This window comes from Muntiacus reevesi, chromosome 6 (assembly GCF_963930625.1).
Source record: "Muntiacus reevesi chromosome 6, mMunRee1.1, whole genome shotgun sequence".
Lineage (NCBI taxonomy): Eukaryota > Metazoa > Chordata > Mammalia > Artiodactyla > Cervidae > Muntiacus > Muntiacus reevesi.
Genome location: NC_089254.1, coordinates 72,321,207 through 72,349,025, shown reverse-complemented (window position 1 = coordinate 72,349,025; position 27,819 = coordinate 72,321,207). Strand labels below are relative to the sequence as shown.

At 55.5% G+C, this 27,819-nt stretch overlaps 1 protein-coding gene across 1 annotated transcript in view; it reads left to right on the top strand.

The window, feature by feature from the left end:
- Positions 1–7,832: 7,832 nt before the first annotated feature.
- Positions 7,833–27,819, top strand: part of ADCY1 (adenylate cyclase 1) — a 98,079-nt gene continuing 78,092 nt past the window's right edge. Inside the window, exons 1-2 of the mRNA XM_065939234.1 lie at positions 7,833–8,477; positions 22,450–22,599. Coding sequence (XP_065795306.1) covers positions 7,833–8,477; positions 22,450–22,599 — 795 coding nt within the window. The remainder of the gene's footprint in view (positions 8,478–22,449; positions 22,600–27,819) is intronic.

The following is a 27,819-nucleotide window of genomic DNA, read 5'->3' as shown; positions in this document are numbered from 1 at the left end:
TGGTCTCCATTCCTCTTGATTGACCTCGAAGGTTTCCGGCTGATATAGTGGGTGAGACTCTGCAAGCCAGAGGAGAGGTTCAGAGAGGACCTGGCCACACAGGGGATGACAGGGAACAGCTACACAGTTACCAGTCTGAACTGGGGGCAACCAGCGTACAGTTGTGTAGGAGAGGGGGTGGGCTGGGTGCCGGCCTGCCCAGCCTTGCCCAGGGCAGCACTCATGCCACATGGTGTTCCTAGGTGTTCCGTGGTCAAGTTAGTCAAAAGGCAGCGTTCAGCCAAGGTAAGCGGGGCTCCTGTCTGCAGCATCTCTTGAGAGCTTTCAGACACAGCATTTCTTTTCTTAGGGTTTTCCTCAGGACGCGTGTGCTGTAAAAAACATGCTTGGGGGATGCTCTGAGGCAGTAGGAAGCATCTTTTTTTAGAGCATGGAGTGGATAAGATGCTTTCTACATTTTAGGGAAAATGTGCCAGCGTCTGAGTGATGGGAGGGAGGGTGGTTCCAGTGGTCTTGGCAAGAAGCGGTGAAGACCCGGATGAAGGCAAGCTGCAGCGGGCGAGAGAGGAGATGCACGGGAGGAAGCTATTTCAGGAGTCGGATTCATAGGACTTGGAGGCAGATTGGACATGAGGCGAGGAAGGCAGGCTTGGAGGGAGAGGTTGCTGGGCTTCTGATGGGGATAAGGCAGTGCCTGGAGACTCAGGGAATCCAGAGTGGGTTGGGGTGGGGTCCCACTCATATTTCCCATGGGCTGACCTGAGTGCTGTCACACCAACACTTGAGTGTGACTCAGAGCTGCAGCTCTTTAACACAGGGAAGGGTCTGCTTAGCCAGACCCCACAGTGGCGAGCACGGGGCCAGTGGGCAGCGTGGCTCTGCACCAGCCTCCACCCTCTGCAAAATACAAAATGCAGGGCTGGGAGCTCATCGTCCAGGTGCCTTGGGCTGTATTTACAGCACTCTAAGTCCCTTCCCTTTACAGGAGATGCAAAATGCATTTAAAAATCCTTCTGGAGTTTTGGTTTTCCTTTTAGTCCCAGATGGCCTTTTCAGCCTCTGGCGCCTATATTTAACCTATTTAATGAGATTTCTTTTCCAGTAATTCCTGAAACTGGTAATCTCTAATTGGGTCAAATTCTCTACCCACAAGCCAGCGATTCTATTTTTAGTGCAAATCCTCAGGCTGAAGCTTCCCTGCCTTTCGGGCGCAGCTGTCAGAGTCGACTCTCCGCCGCGCAAAGCTTATTTCCCACCCGCCCCCCCCCCGGCACGTTTCAGGGTGAGCCTTTAGCTCCCGTCCCCTACCTCCCGCTGTCTTCAGCCTGACCCCCTGGGGAGGGTTTATACAAATCCATTTAGTGCCGGTCAGCTTAGGTCCCCTGGGTCACTACAAATAACTGTCGGCAGGCGGCTTTGGGGCAGCGCTGAGCGGGCACCTCTTCTGTTGCCTTCTGTCCCTGTGGTGGATGGTCTGCCAGGAGAGCTGGTAGTAAGAGCATTGTTTCAGGAGCTGTCAGGACCCCAGATGTCACCAGGGAATCCATAGGGAATCCCAGCTTTGTCCTCATCTCCCAGGGCACGCCGCTTGGTGCCAGGGTGCATGTCAGGCACTGCCTCTGGGTGGGTGGTCCTTGTCTGCACTGACCACCCTGTCCTCACTAGCAGCAGAGGTGACCATCAGGACGCTGTGTCCCCTCCTTCCTCCTGCTAGACAGAACCACACTCCCATGAGAACACTTGGCCCCCAGACAGTCACCACCTAGATGGAGAGCTCCCCTCCTTCTCAGAAAACACCACTGCATGCCTGCACAGAAGCTAATTTCCTTTGGGGAAAAAAAATGCAATATAGAGAACACAGGAAGGAGATGCACTTGCTTTGGCTCATGGAGGGAGGTGTGTTACATTAGGGCAGACGGTTTTTCCCTGGAGCACCTGAGTGGGCATGGATGGGGCTTGAATGAATTGCTGTCTGCACCTGAGAGTGGCCACCATGGCCTCCGTCCCAGGGTCGGTCAATGGACCCTTTCATCCTACCCGTGCTGATGCCAACCCTCCCAGAGTCATCCGGGCCCTTCCACCCTGCTCGTGGCTGATGTTCACTCAAGAGGCCACGTGTTGTCTCACCAAGATGACACAGAAACCTCATAGGAACTCGGCTCCGGGCAGTAGAGAAGGTCAGCAGCCCCCACGCCCACCACTGCCCACCACCACCAAGTCTGGATTAATCGTCTAGGCCCCACAGTGTGCTCCGGGCATCAAGAACAGTAGCCCACCCTTCTGGGTGTGCGGGTGCGGTTCACAGAGCCCAGTGCAGCCTGACCCCTCTCTCCCACCACAGGGCTCTTCCGAGGACACATCCTGCTTTCCTGGGAGATACTTGCCACAGGTGCGATCACGTATCTATCTGTGTGATTGCTCAGCTGGCACCCGCCTCTCCCACCCGCCCGGAGTCCTACTCTGCTTGATGCCACATCCTAAGTGACAAGGGCAATCGGCGAAAGTGCCTGTCACACCAACCTCCTCCCGCCAGCCGGGTCTCCCTGTAGAAGCGGTGGACACTCAGATGTTATCTGATGCCTTTGCCCCTAGGCTGGCCAGAGACGCCAGCGTAGAAGTGAGGACGCTGAGTCCCCCAAGATCTGCAAGCCCACCACCCCGGGGGAGGCCAGTGGTAGAGCCACTCTGAAGCTGCAGTTAGCTCTCTTCCTGCTGGCACTGCAGGGGACAGTGACATGTGAAGGGGAGGCTGGTTGTCTGCCTACTGTCATCTATCCACTTGTCCAGGGGCAGCCCCTGCTTGGGCTCGAGGACTTCAGAAGGGGAGCACCTCCCCCAGTGGCCTCCCTGGGCCTCCAAGTTGTGGTCCTGGGTCAGCCATTCAGGCTTTCAGTTGGGAGAGTAAAAGGGCCTCTTAGTTTTCAGATTTAAAAAAAAAAATTTTTTTTAATTGAGGGATAATTGCTTTATGATATTGGTTTGATTTGTGCCATGCATCAGCATGAATTAGCCATAGGTGTACATATGTCCCCTTCCTCTTGTACCTCCCACCCATTCCCACCGCTCTAGGTTGTTACGTAGCCCCAGTTCGAGTTTCCAGTCATAGTGCAAATTCCCACTGGCTATCTACCTTGCCTATGGTAGTGTATATGCTTCCATGCTACTCTCTCCATTCATCTCGCCCTCTCCTTTTCCCCGTGCCCTTGTCCACAAGACTATTTTCTATGCCTGCATCTCCATTGCTGCCCTGCAAATAGGTTCATCAGTACCATCTTTCTAGATTTCAAATATATGTGTTAATATATGATATTTGTTTTTCTTTTTCTGACTTACTTCACTCTGTATAATAGGCTTTAGGTTCATTCCTCTCACTAGAACTGACTCAAGTGTTCAGATTAAGATAGTTGGGGTTGGAGTTCTCCTGCCCCCTTTTGACTGGAGGGTTCCTGAGTAGAGCCCCTGAACTTTTCTAATCATTGTCCCACAAATCATTCGTGGGCTTCTCAAGCCCCAGACAAGTCCACCAGGAGCGATCTGAGGAAGGCCTGGGTAGTGCGCCTGCCCGGGTGTCAGGAACGCGCATCCCAGTGTCCCTGGAGGCTGAGCACCCAAGTCACCTGGCTGCAGGGCTACTCCACTTTCATGGCTCTCCTTTGAACCTGTCATGTGGGTCATTTGATTAAGAAGCAATGGCTCTGACAAAATTAACTCTGTGGAATGTAGTTTCCTTGTTGAACTTTCCTACCTCTGTCCCCACCAACTTGCATTTCCACAGTGGCTCAGAATCAGTCCACTAGAGGTAGGTCTCTTCCCCACAGACCCACAGGCAGAACTTTGTTCCAAATACAGAGCAGTGGCATGTGGAATAAGAAACACTTGTCTGCAAGCTAAGTCTCTGGCCAAAGTCTGAGGAACTCAGTGGGCTGGCTTAGAGCAACTACCCTGGTATCATGGTCTCTGTTCAGAATGCCTGAAACTTATACATTTACCTCAACGTGTTTGAATGGCCTTTGCCCCATTCCTTTACCCCATTTGCAGGGAACACTGACCCATGAGAGGCAAAACCCCTTTATTTTGTGCTTATGAAGTGTAGGTTCTGTGGGTATATATGCCTCTCTGCCTACCAAAACCCTGTGAGCCAGGGGTTGTTACCTACTCAATCTAAGGAGGACACGAGGCACAGAGAGGCTGAGTAAGCTGCCCAAAGCCACACAGCTGGGAGGGGTGGTGCTGGGACACCAGCCTTGCTATGTGACTAATGGTCCACCATCCCTGTGGTGTCTGTGATGCTGAATCTGGCTCCAGGCTGGGTCCACCCTGAACCATACTCACTCATGATCTGAAACTGGATTAGTTTCTGCGAAGTTCAGGGCCGTTGGCAGTTGTGATGCTCAAATGCTAACATACACATGAGATTTGTAAATAATCAAAAGTCAGAGGGAGGCCCGGTGGCACTACTGGTGCAAGAAACACTGCCTGCCTGTCCCGAGAGATGTGCCAACTCTCCTTAGGAAAGTGGGTAGAGGACTGTGAGCAGCCCCTCACAGGGGAGAGGAAAACTTTTTTTGGTGACAAGGAGGTAACCGAATGTCTGTCCTCCCAGGCCAGCAGGACTCAATGTGGCCCATGATGGTGCCCTGTATCTGCTCACCTCTGCTGGGGAGGACATGCTCCCCAGAACAGAATTTCCCCTGGTGATCTTTGCAACCCTTTTACTATCTGTCAATATTTGCACTCTGTAACATGGAACATTACCCAAGATAAACCACATGCTAGAGATATTAGTCTGCTAGGGCCCCTGTAATAAAGTATTGCACCCTGGGGGCTTAAACAACAGAAAAGAGATTTGCAAACAATTCTCTCACAGAAGTGGGAGGCCTGAAGTCCAAGATCAAGGTCAGTGGGGAGGGCCATGCTCCCTCTGAAGACACTGGGGGAGGATCCATTCCCCGGCCTCTCTCCTGACTTCAGGTGCTGCCTTGGCTTGTGGCAGCATCACTCCAGTCTTCACGCGGTGTTCTCTGTGTGTGAATCTGTCTCCAAATGCCCCCTTGTATAAGGACACCGGTCATATTGGGTTAGGACTCACCCTACTCCAGAATGGCCTCAACTTAATTGCATCTGTAATAACCTCATTTCCAAATAAGGTCATGTTCAGAGGTACTGCAGGTTAGGACTTCCAAGTATAAATTTGAGGTGGACACAATTCAAGCCATGACACCCAGCGAGAATACTGGATGTGTGCACTTGACTCTCAGATAATTTTCCCTGGCTGCAAATTGCCCATGTGCGGTCTTCTCCTTTCCTTCCAGCCAATGGGATGAGACAAGAGGAACCTATGAGCCATGCACGTCTGCACTGTGATGGTAACAATCTCTCCCAGCATCTGGAGTTAGGGAGCCATAGCCTCCACAGCTCCCACGAAGCTCTGGTGCATCCCCATCTCTGGCCCTGCAGCAACATCTCCAGGCCTCTGCCTCCTGGTCAACAAGACAAGGGTGACAAACCTTTTCACCAGGATGCCATGAGGCACAAAGGACATGATGGATGTGACAATGACCTGTGAACCGTGCCCCCCGTGGCCCCGGATGCTTTGTCAGGAGATGCTTTGTGTGTAGCGACAAACAAAAGGCATGGTGCCCATGGCTGAATCTCTTTCCATTGACCCTGATATACACAGGCTCTGTAGAAAAAGAGTTGAGTTTGCCCGTTAAAGTTGTTGGGTGAAGGAAGAGTGTGTTACTGATTTGTGAACTTTGTACCCAGATCACTTTATCATACTTCTTGCATTCTTACATAGTTTGATTCATTTTCAGATATTATTCAGTTTTCCTTCCACAAAGTCATTAAGATATAGAGATATACTGCATCATTTAACAAGAGAATCTACTCTTGATACTCAGTACTTAAAAAGAAAAATCCTAAAAAAAAAAAAAAAAAGAAAAAGAAAAATCCTGCAGACTTTGCTACCTTCTGGGGAGGGGCAGAAAACTAGAGGACAGAAGATGGGCACTTTGCCAAGTGAGGGGGAGGCAGGAGATCTTTCTGGCTCAGTTGCTGCCTTCCCAGAGCTGCCAGATCCATTAGGGTTGGAGACAAATGAACTGATGACCAGAGTGGTGGGTACTAGGGAGAGTAGAAACTGGGATGAGGAAGCAATTGGCTGGGGCAGGGGGAGTCAGGAAGGCTTCACAGAGGAGGTGTCCTGTGTGGGGAGGCCATTTCAGGAGGAGGGACCAGATAGCCACCAAAATTTGCTGATATGAACAGCTGGGAAACAAGGGTGGAGGTGTTCCTGGCCTAGGCAGAGATTGTGAGGTGATATCTTTACAACTATCACAGCTGATACCAGATTACTTTGAACCTTTTATAAAAATGGCAACTTCACCCGGCTCAACTGATTCCAGAAAGGTGTGACATACACCTCATATCTAATTCTTGTGTCCATATAACAGTATATGGTGCAGGGGGTCTCAGCCCTAGAGCCCCTCTGAAACAGACCCATGCCTGAGCCACAGTAGTTTAACCTGTTTGTCTGGAACTGGGCTCAGGTAGGACCCCTTGCAGAGAACCAGCCTCCTGGTCTCTGGGACTCATGGGATCTCTGATTCCCAGTCCACCCACGTGGTGGTCCACTCATATGAGAAGCAGCAGGGGATGATGGAGCAGACACTGGTTCTGCTGGGAGTCCTGACACCTCTCCACATCTCCTGGGGTCAGCTGCTTACTCTGAGATCCTTGTGTGTTAAGGGGGACATAAGCACGGACCCCCAGGGGACACTGTGAGCATAATGCAGGTTAAGGCTGGCACAAATCCTTTTCCTTTAGAGTGAGTGTAAGCAGTGGGTCCCACACACGTGCCACAGCAACAGTCCCTCCATTTGTCCTGCTGAAGAAAACATCTCATCACTCGGGTTTCCAGCTTCCACTTAGGGCAAACTGCAGCTTCCCTTTTCCTTTCCCTCTCCCATTCCACCCCTGCACCAGCAGCCTCACACCGGCTTCCACAGACTCTATCGCTGTGACTCTAACCTGGCTCCTCTAGCACTCAGGTGGCACTGGCCAGGCTACCTGCGGGCCGAACTTCGGCTGGGGTTTCTGCTCCTCCAATCTCACCATCTGGTCACTGCTTCCACCCCTGCACCCGCTGACGAGGGAGTGGGGGTGGGTGGGTTGTAGGAACCAGGACAGGACTTGCTTCTGGGTGCAGAGAGGCTGGGGGGAGGGAGATGTCACGGGTCACCACCTTCCTCTCCGCCCCCAGGGTTCTAGGGCATCCCTTCACCTCGCAGGGCTCTGGGTGTGGGTCTGTGGTCAAGCGTGGGCCTCATTTTGGGTTCCTCTAGAATATAGTGACCCGCTTTTATTGGGGGGTTACATTTGACAAGGTAAGCTGCCCGCCTCCGGGGGAACGGTGCAGAATTCCAGCACTTTTAACGCCCCAAGAGACAGCAGAGTGCCTGGCACTGCGCACCAGTGGGGAAACTGAGGACAGGAGGGGCAGGGTGGGCGCCCAAGGTCACGAGACTCCTCGGGCAGAGGGGCGTACAGATTGTGGAGTTGGGGTGCGGGCCTCGCGCACGCGCGTGGGCCTCGCGCACCCAGGCCCGCGGCTCCGAGCTCGGCTGTCGCAGCGCGGTCGCGGGAGGACCGCGGCCCGGGCGCGGGCGGCGCCAGTGCGCAGGCGCTGCGGGCGGGAGGGGACGCGCTCGGGGCGCGCGCGCGGGGCAGCCGGCGCCCCAACTCGGCCCGCCGCGCCCCGGCGCCTCGCCGCCCGCCCGCCCGCCCGGCGCCCCGGCCGGCGAGGGGCGCGCCCGCTGCATGGCGCTGGGATGGCGGGGGCGCCGCGCGGCCGAGGCGGCGGCGGAGGCGGAGGCGGCGCGGGCGAGTCTGGGGGCGCCGAGCGGGCGGCGGGGCCGGGCGGCCGGCGCGGGCTGCGGGCGTGCGATGAGGAGTTCGCGTGCCCCGAGCTGGAGGCGCTGTTCCGCGGCTACACGCTGCGGCTGGAGCAGGCGGCGACGCTGAAGGCGCTGGCCATGCTCAGCCTGCTGGCGGGCGCGCTGTCCCTGGCCGAGCTGCTGGGCGCGCCGGGGCCCGCGCCCGGCCTGGCCAAGGGCTCGCACCCCGTGCACTGCGTGCTCTTCCTGGCGCTGCTCGTGGTCACCAACGTCCGCTCGCTGCAGGTGCCCCAGCTGCAGCAGGTCGGCCAGCTCGCGCTGCTCTTCAGCCTCACCTTCGCGCTGCTGTGCTGTCCCTTCGCGCTCGGCGGCCCCGCCGGTGCCCACGCCGGGGCGGCAGCGGTGCCGGCGACAGCCGATCAGGGAGTCTGGCAGCTCCTTTTGGTCACCTTCGTGTCCTATGCCCTGCTGCCCGTGCGCAGCCTGCTGGCCATCGGCTTCGGGCTCGTGGTGGCTGTCTCACACTTGCTGGTCACGGCTACCTTGGTCCCCGCCAAGCGCCCACGTCTCTGGAGAACCGTAAGTGTCGCCGCGCGCCCTCGATCCGGTCAGGGATACACCTGCTCTCGGGAGGGACTGGGAACGCGGGGAGAAGGGTGTGCATCTACCGACTGGGCAGGAGGAGAAACTGAGGCCCAGAATTGGAAGGGGGACATTCAAGGTCACTCAGGGAATTGGGGACACATTGAGGGCTGGCACCCTGGGGCCGAACTCTTTCCCGAGTTACAGTCCACAAGCACTCCTGGGTCTGGAGACCCGAAACTAGCGGCGTGGAGAGGGCAAGGATTGGCCCAAGGTCACACAGCTGGTGGGCGGGCGGTGAGGCCAGAGCTCTGGTCCGACGCTGTCTGGCTGCACCCATCCCCACAGGATGGACAAAAAGTAGGCACGAGGAGCGGGCCTGGGCAAGCAGGATTGCTGCGGGCTGTGCGCTCAGCCCCGGGCTCCTCTCGCTTGCGCCTGGAGCGCGGAGCGCGTGCTGGGCTCGCAGAGTTCCCCTCCCAACCCTGCCGTCATGGGGGATGTGGGAAGCGGGTAAGGACTTTGGCCCCCTCCAGCCGCCCTGGCTCCCATTTGTGGTTGGGGTCTTGAAGGACAGGGTTTGCCAAGGTCGCACAGGGCTCTCTCTGGTCCCTCTCGACCTGCTCCGCCTGAGCCGGGATCCAGGCTCGCAGCGCCTGAACTTTGTCACTGTCTTTCCCCAGGGGCAAGATCGTGGTGAGGACCCCATGCTGACTGCTTCTAAGGGGCTCCTCCCCAGCCCAAGGACCCCAGAGGTCTGAGGCAGGTGTCTTCCAGCCCGGTGTTTTCCCATGCAGCCCAGCCCATCCCAGCTAGTCTTGGAGGGCGCAGAGGGAGGGTTTTGTTTCTCCCTCTGGTTGCATTTTGACAGGAGGGTGGTGGGAATCTGATGGGTTGGGGGAGCCCATCTAAAGAGAAATAGAGGGGAGGTGAGGAGACAGGGGTGAGGAAGGGCAGCTGGACGGAGCTGGCTTTGGGAAGAACAACTGGGAAGTGGGGTGTGGGGGGAGTGATGCGAGTCAGACAGCTGGTGCCAGGGCCCCACCAAGGCCCCTCTGCCCAAGGACCAAGGGAGGAGCCCCCAGACGGTGATGCCCGGAATGCACAGGATCAGAGGGGCCATGGGACACCGAGGAGTGACACATATTTCAGGGCCCAGAGAGACCAGTGTGTGGTGGGGGCTGGGAGGGGAGGAGGAGGGAGTATGTGGAAGGGAGCTGGCTGAGAGGGGCTGGTGGGGTGGGGGGAACAGAGGAGGAGAAATAGAGGTGAAGGCCAGAGACTGTGAGGAGGCAGAGATAAAGAAAAAAAGGGAAAAGGGCCAGGGGGCTGATTGCCCCCAGGGAGAGGAAGGAGGGAGTGGAGAGGGAGGGCTCCTTTCTGCAGCCTGCCTCCCACCTTCATACTTAGGCTTTGAGTGGCGCTTGTTTGACCTTCTCAGGGGCACTCCTGTATCTTTCCCCCCACAATCCTACTATGTGTTGTGTTTACTCCCCCCTCCTCCCAGCCAGCTTCCCCCCAGCAAGGACCTCCTCTCTATCCGGACAGGGGGTGTGTCTCAGTGGCCAGGTCAGCTTCAGGGGAGAGGGGCCCTAAGCTACCTGGACAGGCCCCAGCTGAGTTCTGGTGCCCCCAGGGGTTCAGGCAACTGCTTCAGTGAAAGGCTGTACTATTGTCTCCTTTTATAATAACCAGTGTTCTAGGTAGCCTGTAGACATTCCTTTTAGAGAATTAAAAGATTAAGGGATGGGGGGGTGGTGGTGGAGGAAGAGTCTGTAAAGGTGCCCCAGGCATTCACAGCTCCACCCCTCCCCCAGGATAAGATGAGCTCCTGTATTCTAGGGTGGAAGGGAGCCCATCCTGGACTTAGGTGAATTCTTAGGGAGCAGACACCAGGGTTTCAGTTGGCTAATAGCTGTGACTCCCTGGGCTAGGCAGACCCTTCCCTCACTGAGCCTCAGGTTCCTGTCCTGTCTCACCTTCAGGGCTGTGGTGAAAGTGAAGAAAGTTCACACTGGAAAAACACACATTCGGAATCTTGTGTCTCTTCCGAATTGTTGTGGCTTCTTTAGAATGTTGGTATTCAAGTCCACTGGTCTGTACAGGTGGTGGTGATATTGATGGACAGATGGAGATGGATGCGGAGAACCATGCGCTGATCGGACTGCATGGTGCCCCCGGGATTCTCCCTTCCACTGAGAAAATTCTGGGAGTCTGTGAAATCTGTCCTTAGTGAGCTCTGCAACTTGGTACTTGAGACTGGTGGAGAAGATGGCAGGCACATTTCCGAAGCGTGTTGGTTGCTAGTCATGCTTACGCCTCCCTGCCCTCCTGCAGTGCACTCACCTGCTGATGGTACCACGCCCGCAGGATGGAACCCAGGACAGGCAGAAGGGCTGGATGGATGAACCAGTCAGTGCCGGAGTGCCGTCTTTGCTGCAGATACGCAGCGTGTCGTGTGCTTGCTGGAGAAAGCCTGTGCTGGGGCCTGAGACCTGGGTTAAAGTGTGGGCTCCTCTGGCCCTCCAAAGAGGGACTCCAGGGGTTTCCTGCAGTCGTCCTGTGCTGCCCTGGTGTGCTTTGGGGCTCTGTAGGGCCCAGGCCAGCCCAGATGCTGGGAGGTAGAGGAGAACACAAAGAAAGTCAGACATGTGACTGCACAGCTGAAATATGGGGGGCTATGCTCCTCCTTTTCCCAGGAAGGTGTGCCTGCTACTGCTTTCCACTGGGGCAGAAAGAGTTTAAGGGAAATGTCATTATTCCCCGCTGGCCCAGGACCAAGGCCGGGTCCCATAAATATGGACCGAACGGGGTCCCTTCTGTCTGCCTCACTTTCAAGGCCCAATGGTTGTACCTCAGCACAGTTACTTTTATTTAACTGGGTGACATGTCTGAGCTGAAGGCATCCCATGCAAGAACACCAGAGGCCTGCTCAGAGCCAGCAGCGGTGGGCAGGCTGCAGAATCCTGGGCTTTCGAGGGTGGGGGAAGGAGGGAAGCTGGCAACGTCAGTCTTGTCCCTTGCTGACTTATATACGGGAGGTGGCTGTGGTCAGGTACAGGACGGGGAAGTAGAGTCAGGGGAGTGCTTGTGAAGGTCACTGCCGAAGGTCATTGCCAGGGAGTGATGGTGGGGGAGGGTGGGTGTCTCTGGAGCAGGGTCGCTGGCTCATGGTGCCTGCCCTGCCCCCAGGTGCCTTGCCTGTGGCAGGTGCAGGAGGTGGAGCCCCAGCTTCCTCCTTGTGCTGCCTCTCTGCTCACAGCTCCCAGAGGCCCGCTTCTCAGCCAGGGGGGCAGGGCTGCTGTATGTTTCAGAAGGGGGACAGCGAGGGTCCATGTGGCCTCCTGTCAGTGTAAAGGAAATATGTTTAGTGCCTGAACCATGGAACGGTAGCAGAAATCATGGCTGTCCTGGGGAAGTGGGAGCTGGCCAGATTTCCGTCCCCACCCCCCACCCTTGTAGTGTGGTCTGAGCTCTTGAGCTCGGAGTGCTGGCAGGTGGAGCCATGTGACCACTCTCAGAACCCCTGTGTGTGCTGGCGGTGCTGGCTGCCACACGGGCTTTGGCAACCCGTGCCTCTTGCCCCTACGTCTCCTGCTCCTCCTTCAAGGCAGGCCTCTGGGGCATCTGTCAGGACCTGTGTCCCTCCCTCAGCCCAGCCCCTCCTCAGGCGCCCCCCACCCCAATTCTCCTCTGCCCCACTGGCTGGCCCTCTTCCCCTCTTTGTTTAGTTACTGAGTTGTATCTGACTCTGCGGCCCCATGGACTGTAGCCCTCCAGTCTCCTCTGTCCATGAGATTTCCCAGGCAAGGATACTGGAGTGGGTTGCCATTTTCTTCTCCAGGGGATCTTCCCAGTCCAAGGATCGAACTCATGTCTCCTGCATTGACAGGTGGATTCTTTACCACTGAGCCACCAGGGAATCCCTCAGCCACCAGGGAATCCCTCTTCCCCTCTGGTCCTCTGCAGGCTCTCCCCACTCCCTCCACCAGACCCTCTCCTGACCGCCTGTGCAGCCCCACCCCACCGCGGTGCCCCTTCTCCTCTGGCTGGACTGTTTCCCAGCTGGGGCCCCTCTTCCTGCTCCCGTAACCAGCCTCCTGACCGTCCCCACCAGTACCTCCCTCTCCCCCCATCCCCACCCTGACTGGATTCTGTCACCTGTTTGTTCACCTGCCTTGGCTAAGCTGAGCAGGAGGGTAGGAGGTGGCTCCCCTGACACAGGCTTGTCCTGGGCTGGACACTCCTCCCCCAAGCCTCCGGGTGCTGGGCAGGGCACATACTGGCTTCCCATCCCCTGCACCTTACAGCTTAGGCAGTTTCCAGTGCCTCTTCCAGGCCTGCAGATTCATGTCCGTGGGCATCCATTCGGAAACTCCTGAGTCCTTGGAACCTGGGCTTCCAGACCTCTTGTCTGATGGGCGGTTGCCTCCCTAAACCTGGTCGCTTTGCATCACAGCTGTGTCATCCAGCTCCCAGAGTAAGAAGCACCTAGAGTTGCTGACACCAGGGCAGCAGGAACTAGGGAGCTAGGGCCCGGCTGGGGGGACCATCCTGCATCAGAGTGAGGGTTCCCACCTGCTGCCCTTCCGGGGAGTCCTCTACTGTCCATGTGCTGGAGCCTGGCCTCCCGGGGGGACGTAGCGGAGGGGCCGGGGACCACTGGAGCAGACACAGCTGTGAAGCCTCTGCGGCTGCTCGGGCTGTGGCGCCTTCTCCGGATGGTTCTGGGTCCACATTTGGGTGGCAGATGCCGAGCCAGGGACAGGACTGCCTGCCCTCCAGGAAGTTAGTCTTCCGGGACCCCAGTCAACTACTGGAACTGCAGTCTGTGCTGGGGGGAGTGTGTGTGACCTTCAGAGAAGAATAAAGGTGACAAGGCAGAGGGAGGGCTCGGGGCTGCCTCCTGGGGACAGTACACTCCAAGGTCCTGGATAGATGAGGCCAAGATGCTGCTGGATTCTGGGGCTGCAGGCAGCTGGCTGAGGGAACGAACTGGTCACCGTGGGGCTGGGGAGGCAGGTGTGGAGGAAAGAGCAGGTGCAGGGGAGGCCCTGGGGTTTGGACCACACAGAATGTTTTCAGGCCTTCCTCAAGCGGGTCCTGTGGGGAAACGTCCCCACCCACTGCCCTTTCCACGGGCTCCCTCCCAGTGGTTCTGGGGTGCTGCCCTTCTCCCGTCATGTCTCTGATGTCCAGAGGGCCCGGTTGATGGGCCAACTGCTCTGTGTTGCAAACTTGGAGCCCAGAAGTGTCCTTGGGCCATTTCCTGACTCAGATGGTGGTGGGTGGGCTTGCAGAGGGGGTGGGGTGGGAACTCCCTGCATGCAGGGGCTCCGCCCCAAGCTATGCAGCTGAGGGCAGGGCCCTTACCCTGTGCCTCCCTCTCCTCCGAGGTCGTGCCTGTGGTTGTGTAGGCACAGGTGGCCCCCGGGGACTGTGCCATCCCCACAGCGTGGGGCCGGCGCTCATTGAGGTGGAAGCTGTCTCCTGTCATGCACTCACATGCGAGTACTCATACACACACAGACACACACCCTTGCACACTGACACAGGAACGCATGCACCCACATACCGACTCACATACGGGCAGACTCTCACACGCTGCACTGATTATTTTTCCGATTTCCTGGGTAGATGTGTTTTCCCCGAGGAAAATGGGGTCTGGGGCCCTCCAGCCCCGCGACCTCAGAGGCCAGCCCTTGGAATGAGACCAGGCCCCAGGCTGCACCCAGATGGGGAGGCTGGGTGAGGGGGGCCATGCATGTAGGCCTGAGAGCCATGGGGTGACAAGGCCCAGGATCCCCAACCGTCTGGGGCCGTCCCCTCTGTCTGCTGTGTGTGAGTCTCTTCAGGGCAGGTTGGGCTCCCTTGTGCACACGTCCATGTGTGGGGCGTGGCGTGAGAATGACACTCACTGCCTTCTCCGCCCCAGTGCAGGCTGCCCCTCGCTGCTGCGTCTGTGTCCCTCCTGTCCTCATCCTCCCTAGATCCTGCTCTTTCCCCTGCAGCTCCTGACCCTGCCTTCCTGGATTGGAGGGTATCAGGATCTGCTCTGATACCCGAGCTGCTGGTGTTCAGTCTGCCTCCAGCTGAGGGAGAACTTCCTGACTCCCGGTTCTCTGGGTGGGGCTGTGCAGAGCATGGACACAGCTCTGGGGGTGGGGCTTGTGTGTGTACGTGTGTGCATGAATGTGGGCACAGGTGAGTGCACATGTGTAATGTGTGTGCATCTGTGTGGGCATGTAGTTGGCTGTGTGTACACCTGTGCATATGTCCTTCTGTACAGGAATGTGAGTGTGTTCATGTGTCCGTGTGCATGTATTGGTAGCATCCAGAGGCCCAAGTCCCACCCCAGACCTACAGAGTCTGGGTCCCTGGGTTTGAGGCCACCCACTGTTCTTCCAGAATCAAGCACCCACCTTGTGCCAGGCTTGGTGTAGGGTGTGTGGTCTGAGGGCCCACAGTTTGCACACAGGGATGGAGAACAGGGCCATTGTGTGTGTAGGTCTGGAGTCAGGGGCACTTGCTGAAATGGGCAGTGCATCTAAGAGGGGGCAGACCAGGGGTCATGGTCCATAGTGATCCTGTGGGCTGTGGAGCTGCTGCAGGCCCAGAACCAGGGTGTCCTGCTATGTGCCTGAGGGGTGCCCAGGTGAGGGGGTGCCCAGGTGAGGAGTGCCCAGGTGAGATGTCCAGGTGAGGGGTCCAGGATGCCCACTGAGGGACTAGAGTGCAGGGGAACAGGTCACCTGCCCCGGTGAGTAACCTGGGTGCAAGGGAATAGGATGCCCGATTAAGGACCCTGAGGATGGAACTCCCACCTATAATGCCACAGGAGCTCTGGACAGCTGGGTGCGCCCTCTTGCCATCCACGCTGTCAGAGAGGAAGTCCTCCCCAGGGCCACATTCCCAATCTGAGAGCGGCTTTGTGTTTTGACTCTGAAGGACAAAGTAGCTCTACCAGAGATCAGCTTTCCCTGTCCTGAAGTAGACCCTGACTTCCGGGAGCACAGCTTCCTCCAGGGGATGGATGGGCCTTGTTGCTCATGCAGCAGCTCGTCTGGGGCCCAAGGCACCACGTGCCCAGGCTGGACGTCAGGTGCCACACTCTGGACAAGGAGAATGGCCAGCTACAGAAGGGCCTGGGTGCTGAAACCTGGGCTGAGCCTGGGACCCTGGCCCTGTGGTCAGCCCTCCTGCGTGACCTGTCATCCCGTGCACCGTCCCCCTACTGCCCTTCTCGGCAGCTGCCCGACGAGCTCCTGGGAGACTGCACCCTGGGTGCCTCCCACATCTGCACTGGCAGCTTCATGCCGCATCTGAGCATCTGAGCGAGGTGTCTGCTCTGGGACTCTGTCCACTGCTGCTGGGAGAACTGGGTTGTGAGCACTGGTGGTCAGGATGGAGGGTACCCACTGAGAGCCTCGTGCAGGAGTGATGTGCTGAGTGATGACCTTCTCTGAAAGAATGTGTTTTTCTTGGTGCCTTTGCCTAGTTTCCTTACGTGAGAAACGCTCTCATGTTAAAGGAGTGTGTTGCCTTCTGAATCATCCGTGGCCAAAGGGATCTGAAATGTGTGCTCTTTGAACTTGTTTTGCAAGATGGCTGCTTTTCCAAACACACTCACCCTGCGCTATGGATGAAAAGCTCAGTGAGCACATTTGGGGAGTCACTGGTGTAGTTGAAGGATCTGGAAATATCTCTGCTACTTTATTGTGAAGCAGGTCTTTATCTGCAGGAATCACAAGTGGTTCCTGGGCCCTCACCATGTCCCTGGAGGACCCTGTGCAGTGGGATCCATTCCTGAAGTCCAGTTTGTTCAAGGGTCAGAAATGAGCAGTGAGGTGAGAGCCGCTTTGGGGCTAGAGCCGGTGTGTGACCCAGTCCATGTGTGCACACGTCTGCACTGTGTCCCCCTCACCCCACCCCGCCCCGCCATGCCCGGCTCCCGCCAGCTCAGCATGCCCCAGAAGCCATGTCACTCCAGACACTGGGACATACTGATGCCTTGCCTCTTATGTGCCTCTGTCGGTTGTGGAAAAGCTGGATCCCACTGCCCGTCTGATGACAGATGCGAGAGCTGGGCTGCAGTCTTATCAGGCCTTGTCTGAGACAACCTGGAGAGAGGTCGGGCTGTGCATGTGGCAGTGCAGGTGTCCCCCTGCACCTCCCTCCGCCCCCTTCCAGGGGTGTGCCAGGGCCAGGCCGCCTCCCCTCCATGTGCCCTCCGTTACTCATTCAGCCAACACCAGGGCACCTGCTGTATTATGAGAGGTTCCTGGATCCGTTGCGGACCTGACAGACTGAGGCCCCTTGAGAGGCAGCAGCGGGTAGGGGAGGTGGCAAATGAGTTAATGATACAATGTACTGGAAGATAGTAACTGCTAAAAGCAGCAGGAGGAAAGAAATAGAAAGGGCCAGCAGGAGAAACCGGAAGCCAAGGTGGAAGTGTGTGCACTTTTAGCCAGGGGTCAGGTAAGTGGTTTTGAGAAGGTGACATTTGAGTGGAGCCCCTGCAGGTCAGAAGTGCACCAGGCATTGTGTGGGAACCTGCCCAGGGATGCAGGACAGAGGCCCAAAGCAAAGCGGGCCAGGCCGGGGCACACGAAGAGGACAGGCTGTAGGGCATGAGCCACAGAGAGCTTTTGGCCCAGGGAGACTCAGGACTAGGGATTTAGAGCAGAGGACCGTCCAGGAGCCTCGAGGGCCAGGAGGGGCACAGGCTCGGGTTAGGAGGCAGCTTGGCAACCAAGCAGCGGATGGCAGGAAGGGCGGTCAGGGCCCCCTGTGTTGGAGACAGAGCCGGTAGGATTTGCTGGTGGTGGAAAAGGGCTGTGGCCTGAGAGGTTTCCAGGGGCCTGGATCAACTGAGGTGGGAGAGGCTGCTGGGTGAGTGCTGGCTGCCACCAGGGGTCCCACCAGGGCCTGTCCCATGCAGGCTTGACCCAGCAGGAGACATGCATGGACAGGGGAGGGGGACGGCTGGCTGGGCCAAGCTGAAGGTGTCGATTTGGGGGTCTTTGGCACAGGGATGGGCTCCCAAGTGGAGTGTGGCTGAGATGCCACAAGGGGTGGAGTTTGGGGTAGAGAGGGGTCCAGATGTGAGGCTTGAACCAGAGGACGCTGGGGAGGGCGCCCATGGAGGGGAGGTCATGGCCTGAGCAGGGTGGGCTGGACATTGGGACCTGAGCCTGGGTTCAGGATGTGAAGGTGGTCCTAACCTGGTCACAGACCATCCAGGACAGCTGCAGAAGGGATGGAGGCTGGAACTCCGCGGGGCCTTTCCAAGAGTTTTGCTGAAAGGGGAGAAAACTGGGCAGGCCCAGGAGAGAAAGAGAAGTCTCATTTTCAGGAGAAAGAAATAGTCGTGAGTTTGATAGCAGTAGGTTCCAGCTGGAAGGTAGAGGGGACCCTGGGGGCATGGGCAGTGGGAGTGGCTGGGCTGGGCAGAGAGAGGGCCCCTGGGGAGGAGGGACAGGTGAGGATTGGGATGGAGAAGCACTCTGGGCTGCTGGTGTGGAGTTGTGCACTCACTCCTAGGAGATGGCCCGGCAGACGGGCCCAGGCGTTTCCTCTAGCAGTGTGTGTGGAGCTGGATTTAACCAGTACTGCATTTCCAGAGTTTGAGGGGCAGGACAGTGTCCTGCTGGGCCATGGAGTATCAGCTGAAGAAGAAGAGAGCTCTAAGGGCAAGCCTTCCAGGGGCAAGAAAGGTGCAGATGGGGTTCCTGGCAGGGCTCAGGCATCCAGGGCCACATGGGGTGCGGGGGGTCCTGGGGGGCCTGGATGCTGAGGCCAGGTATGTGGGGGAGGTGCCCTGAGGCAGGAGTGAGGGCGGTTACAGGGAGGCCAGGTGGTGGGGCTGCTGGGTGTGCCCTGCCCTCTGCAGCTGGGGGCCCTGCCCTTCTTCAGGGCCCCTGTGTCTGTGGAGTGAGGATGCTGGTGAGGGTGGCAAGGACCTCTCAGTCTCAGGAAGTGTGTTCCGGGCTCTGTGGTACTCAGCCTCCACCCCAGTAAGGACCCTTCCCCAAGCCAGAACCCTCAACCTGTCCTCCTAATCACCACTTCTACTGCTGCCAGTGTGAACCAGCGACCTGTCCAGGCCACGCCTGTCAGCAGGTGACCCCTGGGCTTTTCTTTTTTATTTATTTTTTTTACTACTGGGCTTTTCTCTGCCTTGTCACCCTCCTCTCTGGTCACTGATTAGGTAGCCAGTCTTGAAACTTCTCTGTGCCCTGTGGGGCAGGACCTGGGCCTCTTGTCACTGCTGTGCCTGTCACCTTGGTTCCTGATCGTGGAGTGTGTGGGAATTGAGTGGGAGCAGGGAGCCAGATGTGCTGGGGGCTTTAGCATCATGTGGACGGCCTCCTCCTTTCATTTCCTGGGGGAGGATCGGCAGGTTTGTGAATGTGAATGCAGAGCATCGGGCAGGGGAGACCCCCTATCTCTGCTCCACTCTGCCTGCTAGACTCCAGCTGTGGGGCAGGCCATGGGGCTCTTCTTCGTGTGAGTGGCTCAGATGGTGTTGACAGGGCAGCCAGGTATGCATCCAGCTGGGCCTCGGTGTCCCTGGGGATCACTGTGGCCAGAGTAAAGGGAAGGTGTGAGGAAGATGGGTGTAGAGGGGGTGGCAAGGTGACCCAGCTCACCCCCTCTCTGCTACTGATTTTTCCCTTAACCAAACTGCCCAGCCTCTGCCAGCCCTTCTGCCCGCTGGCCCTCACCTCTCCACCCAGACCTCACTGGGGCCCTCCACTTTCCCGTTTCTGCCACAGGCCACCTGAAAAGCCCTGTCTTCCAGGCTCAAGTGTGACCTGTGGCTTCATGCACCCTGTGCTCAGCTGACGTTGGGTGCCTGGCCCCTCAGGTGGACTTTGTCCTCCACCTGACGGTGACAGCCGAGGGCTTCACTGCAGGGGTGCTGGGTTGGACAGCATCTCAGAAGAGGCATCCTGTGTATTATCTCGTCTCCATGTTCAGAACCTTAAATTGAGGCTAGGACGGCGTGCAGAAGCCATGAATGATTAAGGGTCTACTGGGAGATGAGTGTTTTGTGCAAAGACTCACTGTTGTTTAAATTTTTAGAAACCTGTCCAGCACTGTACCTGTGGGTGTTTTAAACACACTTAGTATGTGTTTAAATATTGATTCTGCCTGCCTGTCTGCTAAGTCACTTCAGTCGTGTCTGACTCTTTGTGACCCTATGGACTGTAGCCCACCAGGCTTCTCTGTCCATTGGATTCTCCAGGCAAGAATACTGGAGTGGGTTGCCATGCACTTGTGCCATGCACAGCCCTGAGGTTGTCCCCCTCAGGGGATCTTCCCGACCCAGGGATCGAACCCATGTCTGTTACGTCTCCTTCGTTGGCAGGCGGATTCTTTACCACTAGCACCACCTGGGAAGACCAAGTATTGATTCTACCAATGTGCAATGTATTGTTTCATATACGCTGGTCTTCCTGGTGCCACCAGAAAAGTGCCTTCATCAACAGACTGGCAGAACTGATCCCAGAACACAGCAGATGGTCCTTTAGACACAGAAAATAGTGTCTGGTACCGGGGCCCAGTGCAGCTGCCCTGGGTGCACCAGTGCTGGCCCCCAGGCCTGAGACCGACTGGCACTGGCCTTGGAGAAGCATTTGTGTTCCAGTCCTGCACCTGGTTAAAGCATGGATGCCCCAGCTCGGGGGGCACTCAGATTTGGAGGTGTTCAGGGTCACAGTGAGGGTGATCAGGGTTACATGCAGGGTCACAGGGAGATGATGAGGTCATGGAGAATGTCAGGACCTGACTTGGAGATGGTCAGGTCACATGGAGATACTCAGGGTCATGTGGAGATGATGAGATCGTGTGGAGATAATCAGGGTCACAGGGAGATGATCAGGGTCACATGGAATTGGTCAGGTCACAATGTGATGTTCCAGGTAACGGCAGGCACCATTTTTATTGGACTTTTGGCTGTTCTCCTAGACCCCTCTCAGGCTGGCCGTCCCTGTCTCTGGGGGGCAGAGGTAGGATCCAGGAGGTGATTTGCAGGAGAGTATTGTGTACACAGTCCATGTTAGGTGTAAACCTGTGTCCATCCTCTGCCAAGTGTAAGTGGACGAGTTGTCCATGTTGAGTTTGCTGGGAGCTCACTCCCCTGCTGGAGGTTTAGGGAGATGACCACTGGGTGCTGGGGTCCTGCGGATTCCAATTGCTTGGCCTGTCTCCGTGTCCTCCTGTGAACAGTTTCCATGTCTCTAGATGGATGTTACTGCCAGCTGCGACCTCCCTGGTCTCCCTGTCCTTGTCCCTCAGCTCTCCCTGTTCGGGCCACCTTGCCCATCACTGCCTGGACTCTGGAAGGTGTCCTCTGATCGTGGACTGCTGTCCCATCTGCCACTGTGTTTGTTTGTCCTGTGTAGTTGTGTGTGACATCAGTCCTGGGTGGGGAGTATTTCGGGTTAATCCATGAGGAGCAGTGACACTCAGAACCTGCAGGAAATGCTGGAGTTTAATCAAACATAAAATCATCCATTTTTGCAGTGACTGTGATGGGGATGGGTGGGTGCAGCATTTTTATAAACACCGCAGCCTCACAGGGAGGTGGGTGGACGTCCTTTCTGTCTCAGTGGCCTGGGGGCTCCAGGGGGATGTGCTGGGGTCCTGCTGGTCAGTGGAGGGCACCTCTGTCTGGCCCTGGGCCCTGTGGCCACGAGAGGTAGGTACAGGTCAGCTGAGGAGGCTAAGCAGGGGACATAGGGTTTGATCCCTCCCCAGCCCTGCCACTCCATGTGATGTGACCTTCATCTGTCGTGGGTGCCTGTGAAGTCCCCCGAGCTCAGTCCTGAGTAGTCTGGACTGGACTTGCATTTAGGCAGGTGAAAGCAGGAAGCGGTCAGACACTGCGGTCCTCAGACTTCCTGCCTTAACTCCCCGCCTGGGCAGAAGCTGCCCTGGAGGGGTCCTTCCTGGCCGGGTCCCTTTCTGCCTTCTTGTCTGTTGACGTGGAGTGAGAACTGGAGCCATCAGAGGCTCTGGACACTGCATTTTCTTCATCTTCATACATACAAGAGTTCAGTTCGTACCCAAATGCCGTTCTTCCTTTTTTGTTTTTAAGCAACTCGTTCACTCTTTTTCTGCAGAGCTTTCCCTGTTGCCTTTATGGGAATAACCACTCTGTCTTCACCTTAAAGGTTCTGGATGTAGTGTTTCCTTGGGCTGTTGTAATGAAGTGCCTAGGCTGGGCGGCTTAGACCACAGATGTTACTTCTCAGAGCTCTGGAGACTGGTCTTTCCCGAGGCCTCTCCTTGGCTTGTCGATGGCCACCTTCTCCCTGTGTCCTCACACGGCCGTCCCTCCGTGTGTATCTGCGTCCCCATCTCCTCTTATAGGGACACCAGTCATGTGGGATTGTTGTTGATGTTGTTTAGTCACTAAGTTGTGTCCGACTGTTTTGTGACCCTGTGTACTGTAGCCTGCCAGGCTCCTCTGTCCATGGGACTCTCAGACAAGAATACTGGAGTGGGTTGCCATTCCCTTCTCCAGGGGATCTTCCTGACCCAGGGATCGAATGCACGTCTCCTGCATTGAAGGCGGATTCTTTAGCACTGAGCCACCAGGGAGGTCCCTCATGTTGGATTAGGGCCGCCCTGATGGCCTCACTTTCTCTTGATTACCTCTTGAAAGACCCTGTCTCCAAGTATAGCCCCTCCTGGGGGATTGGGGGTCAGGACTTCCATGTGAATTTTGGGGGACACACCTTGCATCCTTGCCCACTATTCCATTACATGACAAGCCTATAGCACAGATGACCCCTCAAAGGGTGCAGGATGAGGCCTGGCTTGTGGCCACATGAGGGTGACTTGGTACGTGGGTCTAACTGGCGTGGTCATTTCGTGGGTTGGGGGTTGGAGGACGTGGAGGAGCCTCTGCGGAGCCAGGCCCCTGGTGCAGCCCTCTGCGTTGTTCTCTTCCCTCCAGCTGGGTGCCAACGCTCTGCTCTTCCTTGGTGTGAACATGTATGGGGTCTTCGTGAGGATCCTGGCTGAGCGCGCCCAGAGGAAGGCCTTCCTGCAGGCCCGGAACTGCATTGAGGACCGGCTGAGGCTGGAGGACGAGAATGAGAAGCAGGTCAGTGCCCAGGGTCTCAGCCAGAGGGGCGTGGGGGGCCCAGGGTCGGGGGATGAAGCCTCACAGTCTTCTACACCAAGGGCTTTGGGAGTGGGGCCAGCCTGACTCACCTGAGAGTCGGATAGGGGCCTCAGGCCCCCACTGGCCCCTGCGCCTCTGTGGGCCCGCTCCCTCGGCCTGGCGGGGAAGAGGACAGTTGTCGGGGCCACTGTGGGAGGGAAGGCAGAAGGACTGCCACCTGTGGCCTCAATTTGCCTGCTGGTGATATGTGGTACCGGAGTATGGAGGAGATGCCCGGGGGCCTTTGCAAGGCTTAAGTGGAGGCAGAGGAGAGCCGGGCTTTGTGTCTCTGGAAGGGCTGAGTTGTTAGGAATTGGTGGTCACCACGGCAGCCCCACAGCTGAGCGTGGCCGAGGCCGCAGAGCACCCTGCCCGGCTCCTGCCAGCCCTGGGGCAGCAGCACTGTACCCTGTGACCTAAAGGCTTGGAGGGGGCCGGGCTGGGTTCCCACTGCCCCAGCCACTGTCAGCTGTGTGTCCTGGGCTCACTCCCGCAGTGATGTTTCCTCTGCTGCTGTCCTGGGACCACCGGGCCACTCTGAGTGCTCTGGGTGAGGCCTTCAGCTAGGAGGCCCCAGACTCCTGGGCTTTATGGAAGTGCAGAGGCTTGTTTTCCTGGGGTGGGATGGATGGGATGGGTTTATAAATGAAATGCTATTATGGTAAATATAAGGCATGAAGTACTGACTGTATATTTAAAAATGTACACATTTCCATTTATAGGTATTGTAATGATGCCTAGTATTTACAGTAAAATTTGGATATCATTTAGAAGTAGGTGGCTTATGTATATTTAGATCGTGCGTACATCTGTGGGTGGCTTTGTCTGTGAGTGGTGTATGGGTGTGGGAACTACTTGTCTGTGAGGAAATGTACACACGTGTGATGTGCACGTGTGCACATATGTGTCTTGTGCGCACATGTATGTGTGGATTTGTATTTCTGTACACGTGTGTATTGGATATGTGGAGCATGTGTGCAAATGTATACATTTGTATATGTGCTCATGTTAGTGTGTGGGTATATCCACATATGTGGATTTGCATTCATGTGGATCTTGTGTGCATGCCTGTATGTCTGGGTACACATGTCCATGTGTGTATGGTTGTGGATATGTGTGCATTTGTGTGGATGTGCGCATGTGGATGTGTGTATATGTGTGCACACACGTGTATACTTGTGCATGCTCAGGTATAAGAAGTATATCTTCTGGGGCTGTGTCCTGAACATTTTTCCAGACCAGCATCATTAGCACCAATGGGGAGTCTTTGTTGCTTAGAGGGCCTTGAACTTGGTGTCCTTACCTTCATCACGCCCAAGAGATCCCCAAAGTGAGTCTTCAGAGTTCTCTCCCCTTAAATACATCTGCTGAAGTGCTAGAAAGATTGATGTGGGGGCCATTCTTGTGTGGATGAATCTGAATCTTTCTTTGCATTCCCTCTGTTTTCCCTGTTTTCCATCTCCTTTCAAATGTTTTCCTTTCCCACATTTTCTAATTTAAAAAAATTATTTGTCTTTATTGCAGTGCAATTGATTTATAATGTTCTGTTAGTTTCAGGTATATAGCAGAGTGACTCAGTTATACATTTTTTTTTCCAAAAATTCTTTTCACTTAGAGATTATTATAGAATAGAGTTCCTTGTGCTATATAGTAGGTCCTTGTTGGTTATCTATTTTATATATAGTAGTGTGTATATGTTAATGCCAGACTCCTAATTTATGCATCCCCCCTTTCCGCTTTGGTAACCATAAGCTTGTTTTCTATGTCTGTGAGTCTGTTTTTAAGTTCATTTGTATCATTTTTTTTAAAGATTCCACGTATAAGCTATATCATTTGATATTTGCCTTTCCCTGTCTGACTTACTTTGCTTAGTATGATAGTCTCTAGGTCCATCCATGTTGTTACATGTGGTATTATTTTGTTCTTTTTTATCGCTGAGTAATATTCCATTGTATAAGCATAGCGCATCCTCTTTAGCCATTCACTCGTCTGTGGACACTTAGGCTGCCTCCATGTCTCGCTATTGGGAACAGTGTTGCACTGAACGTTGGGGTGCATCTATTTTTTAGAATTATGGTTTTCTCTGGACTTACTTTCTCTGATTTTGTCTTTCATTTCTTTTCTTACTCTTGCCACTTTTCCTATAGACTACCTAGCTTCCACCCGTAAAACATGTTCAAATGCTTGATGCACCCTCTGTCCCTCGGGTGGGTCCTGCCTGTCAGTGGTGAGGATGCTGGCCACACGTGCGGGCTCTGCACATGTGTTTCTCCCCCTGTGCCCATATTCCCACCCTGGGAACACAGTGGCTGAGCCATCTTTCCTGCTCTCATCTCATGGAGCAGTTGCATCCCAGCCTCTGCTGCTGTTCATGTGTTGCTTCTCTGCAACTCTGAGAGCAAGAGTTTATTTTCTCTGCCCCACAGCTGGGGACACTCAGACTCATGGATGCTCAGAGACATGTCTGAGTTCTGATAGCAGGCCCGATGTTCTTAAGCAGGCAATCTACAAAATGGTAAATCCCGTCAACCCAGCTGAATGCTCCGTATCTTCAAGTTTTTGTCCTTATGCACATTCTCTCCCCACATCATTGTCATTGTGCTGTATATAGGATTTTATTTCTGCATTTTGACTTATTTCCCATAGGTGTATCCACCCGGTGCTCTAAAGGTAAAGGAAAACAGCTGCTGCTTCCTGCATGCACGTCTGACATCTGACATTTAGATACTGTTTTTTAAAAATGTTTATTTTTCATAAGCATCTTTATTCATATAGATTTGAAATAGCTTTGGTTACATCCTCAACAGTGCAAATAGGATGTTATTTCTCTCCCTGGGCCCTGGGCATTTCCCAAAACATGTGCTTCATTTTATCTTTCTAAGTAATAATTTGTTACACTGGACTCTGGGGAGCAGTGATTGAGTGGGGTCCTGGGACCAACAGAGCCAGCCTCACAGGGAGCCTGTCAGAAATACAGATTCTCAGGCCTGCCCAGTCCCATGGGTGGGAAAGCTGGGGTGGACCCAGCGTTCGGGGTTCTGGTGTGTATTCCCACTGTTGCTTTGACCCTCTGTTTCCCTCCCTCCTTCTCCCCGCTTCCTGTCAGAACTCGGTTCCTCCCGTTTATTCAGATGCTGGTTACTAATGCCGTGGCCACTTCTCCATGCATGCTTACCATTTGTAGTTCTGTGTGAAGTGCGTGTTCTAATCCTTTGCCCGTTCATGCTCTGACTTTCCTGTGGGTTTGAACGAGCCTCTCACTAGAGAAAGGCTGGCGCTTCATCTGAAGGGATCCCCGTGTTGCCCAAACCTGTTCCTCTAGCTCTGCTTTTCTTTGTGTAAAAACTCAATCTTTCATGTTTTCCAATCTATCAGTCATCTTCCTTGGTGGTTTCATCTATTGCTGCAGAGCTGAGCACATGGAATGTGGAGGTGAGTGAGGATGGGTCATCCCCATGAGTTCCCCTGGCTGGTCTTGCGAGGGGGCGAGGCAGCATCCTGACTTGTTCTGTGTTTCCGATTGGAACCGGCGGGTGGTATCACAGGACAGCTGTCTCCCTGAGCGGCCTTGTACCGGGCACTCAGGTTGCTCCCTGCCTCTGGCTTGCCTGACTGTTTTTAGCTCAGGGAGCCTTGTCTCTTTGGGTGGCAGAAGGGAAACCCTCGGGCTCACATGGGGCTCTAGCACCCCTCCGGGGCTCTCAAGCACCCGTAGGCACTTGATACATCAAAGCCTGCCCGGGGACTGCCTGGTTGGGCCAGGGGAGCCTGCAGGTGGCTAGCTACCTCTGCCCAACTCACGCTTCTGTGTCAGTGTGGAAAGCACAGCCCCCTGAGTTGCAGGTGAGGAGTGCCCCGGCCATATAGGTTTGTCATCTGTTTGTGTTTTCATGTCTCAGCTCAAATCGCAGAGCAGTCCAGTTCCATAGCTGCTTCTAGAGTCTTCTCCAGGCCTTGACCCCATCAGGCGGCAGCCAGGGTGATGTTGGTGGGTGCAGCCCAGTTTTGTGGAGGTGATGCTGGGGGTGCACCCCAATTCTGGAGGGGGCACTGGGGTATCTGGCTCCAGAGTGACCCCTGTGTGACGGCAGGTATGCCCTTATCAGCCTCTGCAGGAGGTGGGGTGACACTGTGCTGGGGCTGGAGGGGTGGGAGTGCAGTCCTTGAACGAGGCCGAGTCGGGGAGGAGCTTGAGCGCAGAGGCCGAGCCGGAGAGGGAGGCTGGGCTTTGCACTCTGTGGAAGGACGTGCATGAGCATGTGACCATGTGCCTGTGACGTGGGGCCTCTGATGTGTTCGAGCAGGTCAGACAGTTGGTCAGATGCAGGTTTTGGGGGGTTGGTGCGGAGGCAGGACTTGGAGGCAGGTGGGAGGCAGATACTCTAGAAATTGGTGGGTTGTTCTTTCCTCTCTTCCAGGGTGAGTATCCTCCTGGAGGTATTGAGTTTGGAGGCTTTGAGAGGCAGGCAGGGGAAGGTTGTGCTTCGTGGCTTGAAGCAGATGTTTCTCCTGAGCCTCAGGAGATGTTTTTTCCCTGGGACATGCCCTTTCTGCACAAATCTGCTGCCAACATTGTTCTTGCCCATGTTGATCGGTTACTTCTTTTTTATTGAAGTATAGTTAGTTTATAGGGGCTTCCCTGGTGACTTAGTGATAAAAAATCGCCTGCTAATTCAGGAGACATGGGTTTGATCCCTGGTCAAGGAAGATCCACTGGAGAAGGAAATGGCAACCCACTGCAGGATTCTTGCCTGGCGAATTCTGTGGACACAGGAAGCTGGCCTGCTATAGTCTATAGGGTCACAAAGAGTCGGATACGACTTAGTGACTTAATGCACACAGTTGGTTTACAATGTGTGTGTGTGTGTGTTAGTTGCTTAGTGGTGTCCGACTCTTTGCAACTCCATAGACTGTAGCCCACCAGGCCCCTCCGTCCATGGGATTCTCCAGGCAAGAACATTGGAGTGGGTTGCCAGTTCCTTCTCCAAAAGGAACTATAGAAAGAAAGAAAGTGAAGTCGCTCAGTCGTGTCCGACTCTTTACGACCCCGTGGACTGTAGCCTACCAGGCTCCTCCATCCATGGAATTTTCCAGGCGATAGTATTGGAGTCGGTTGTGGTTTACAATACTGTGTTATTAATAGTTTCAGGTGTATAGCAA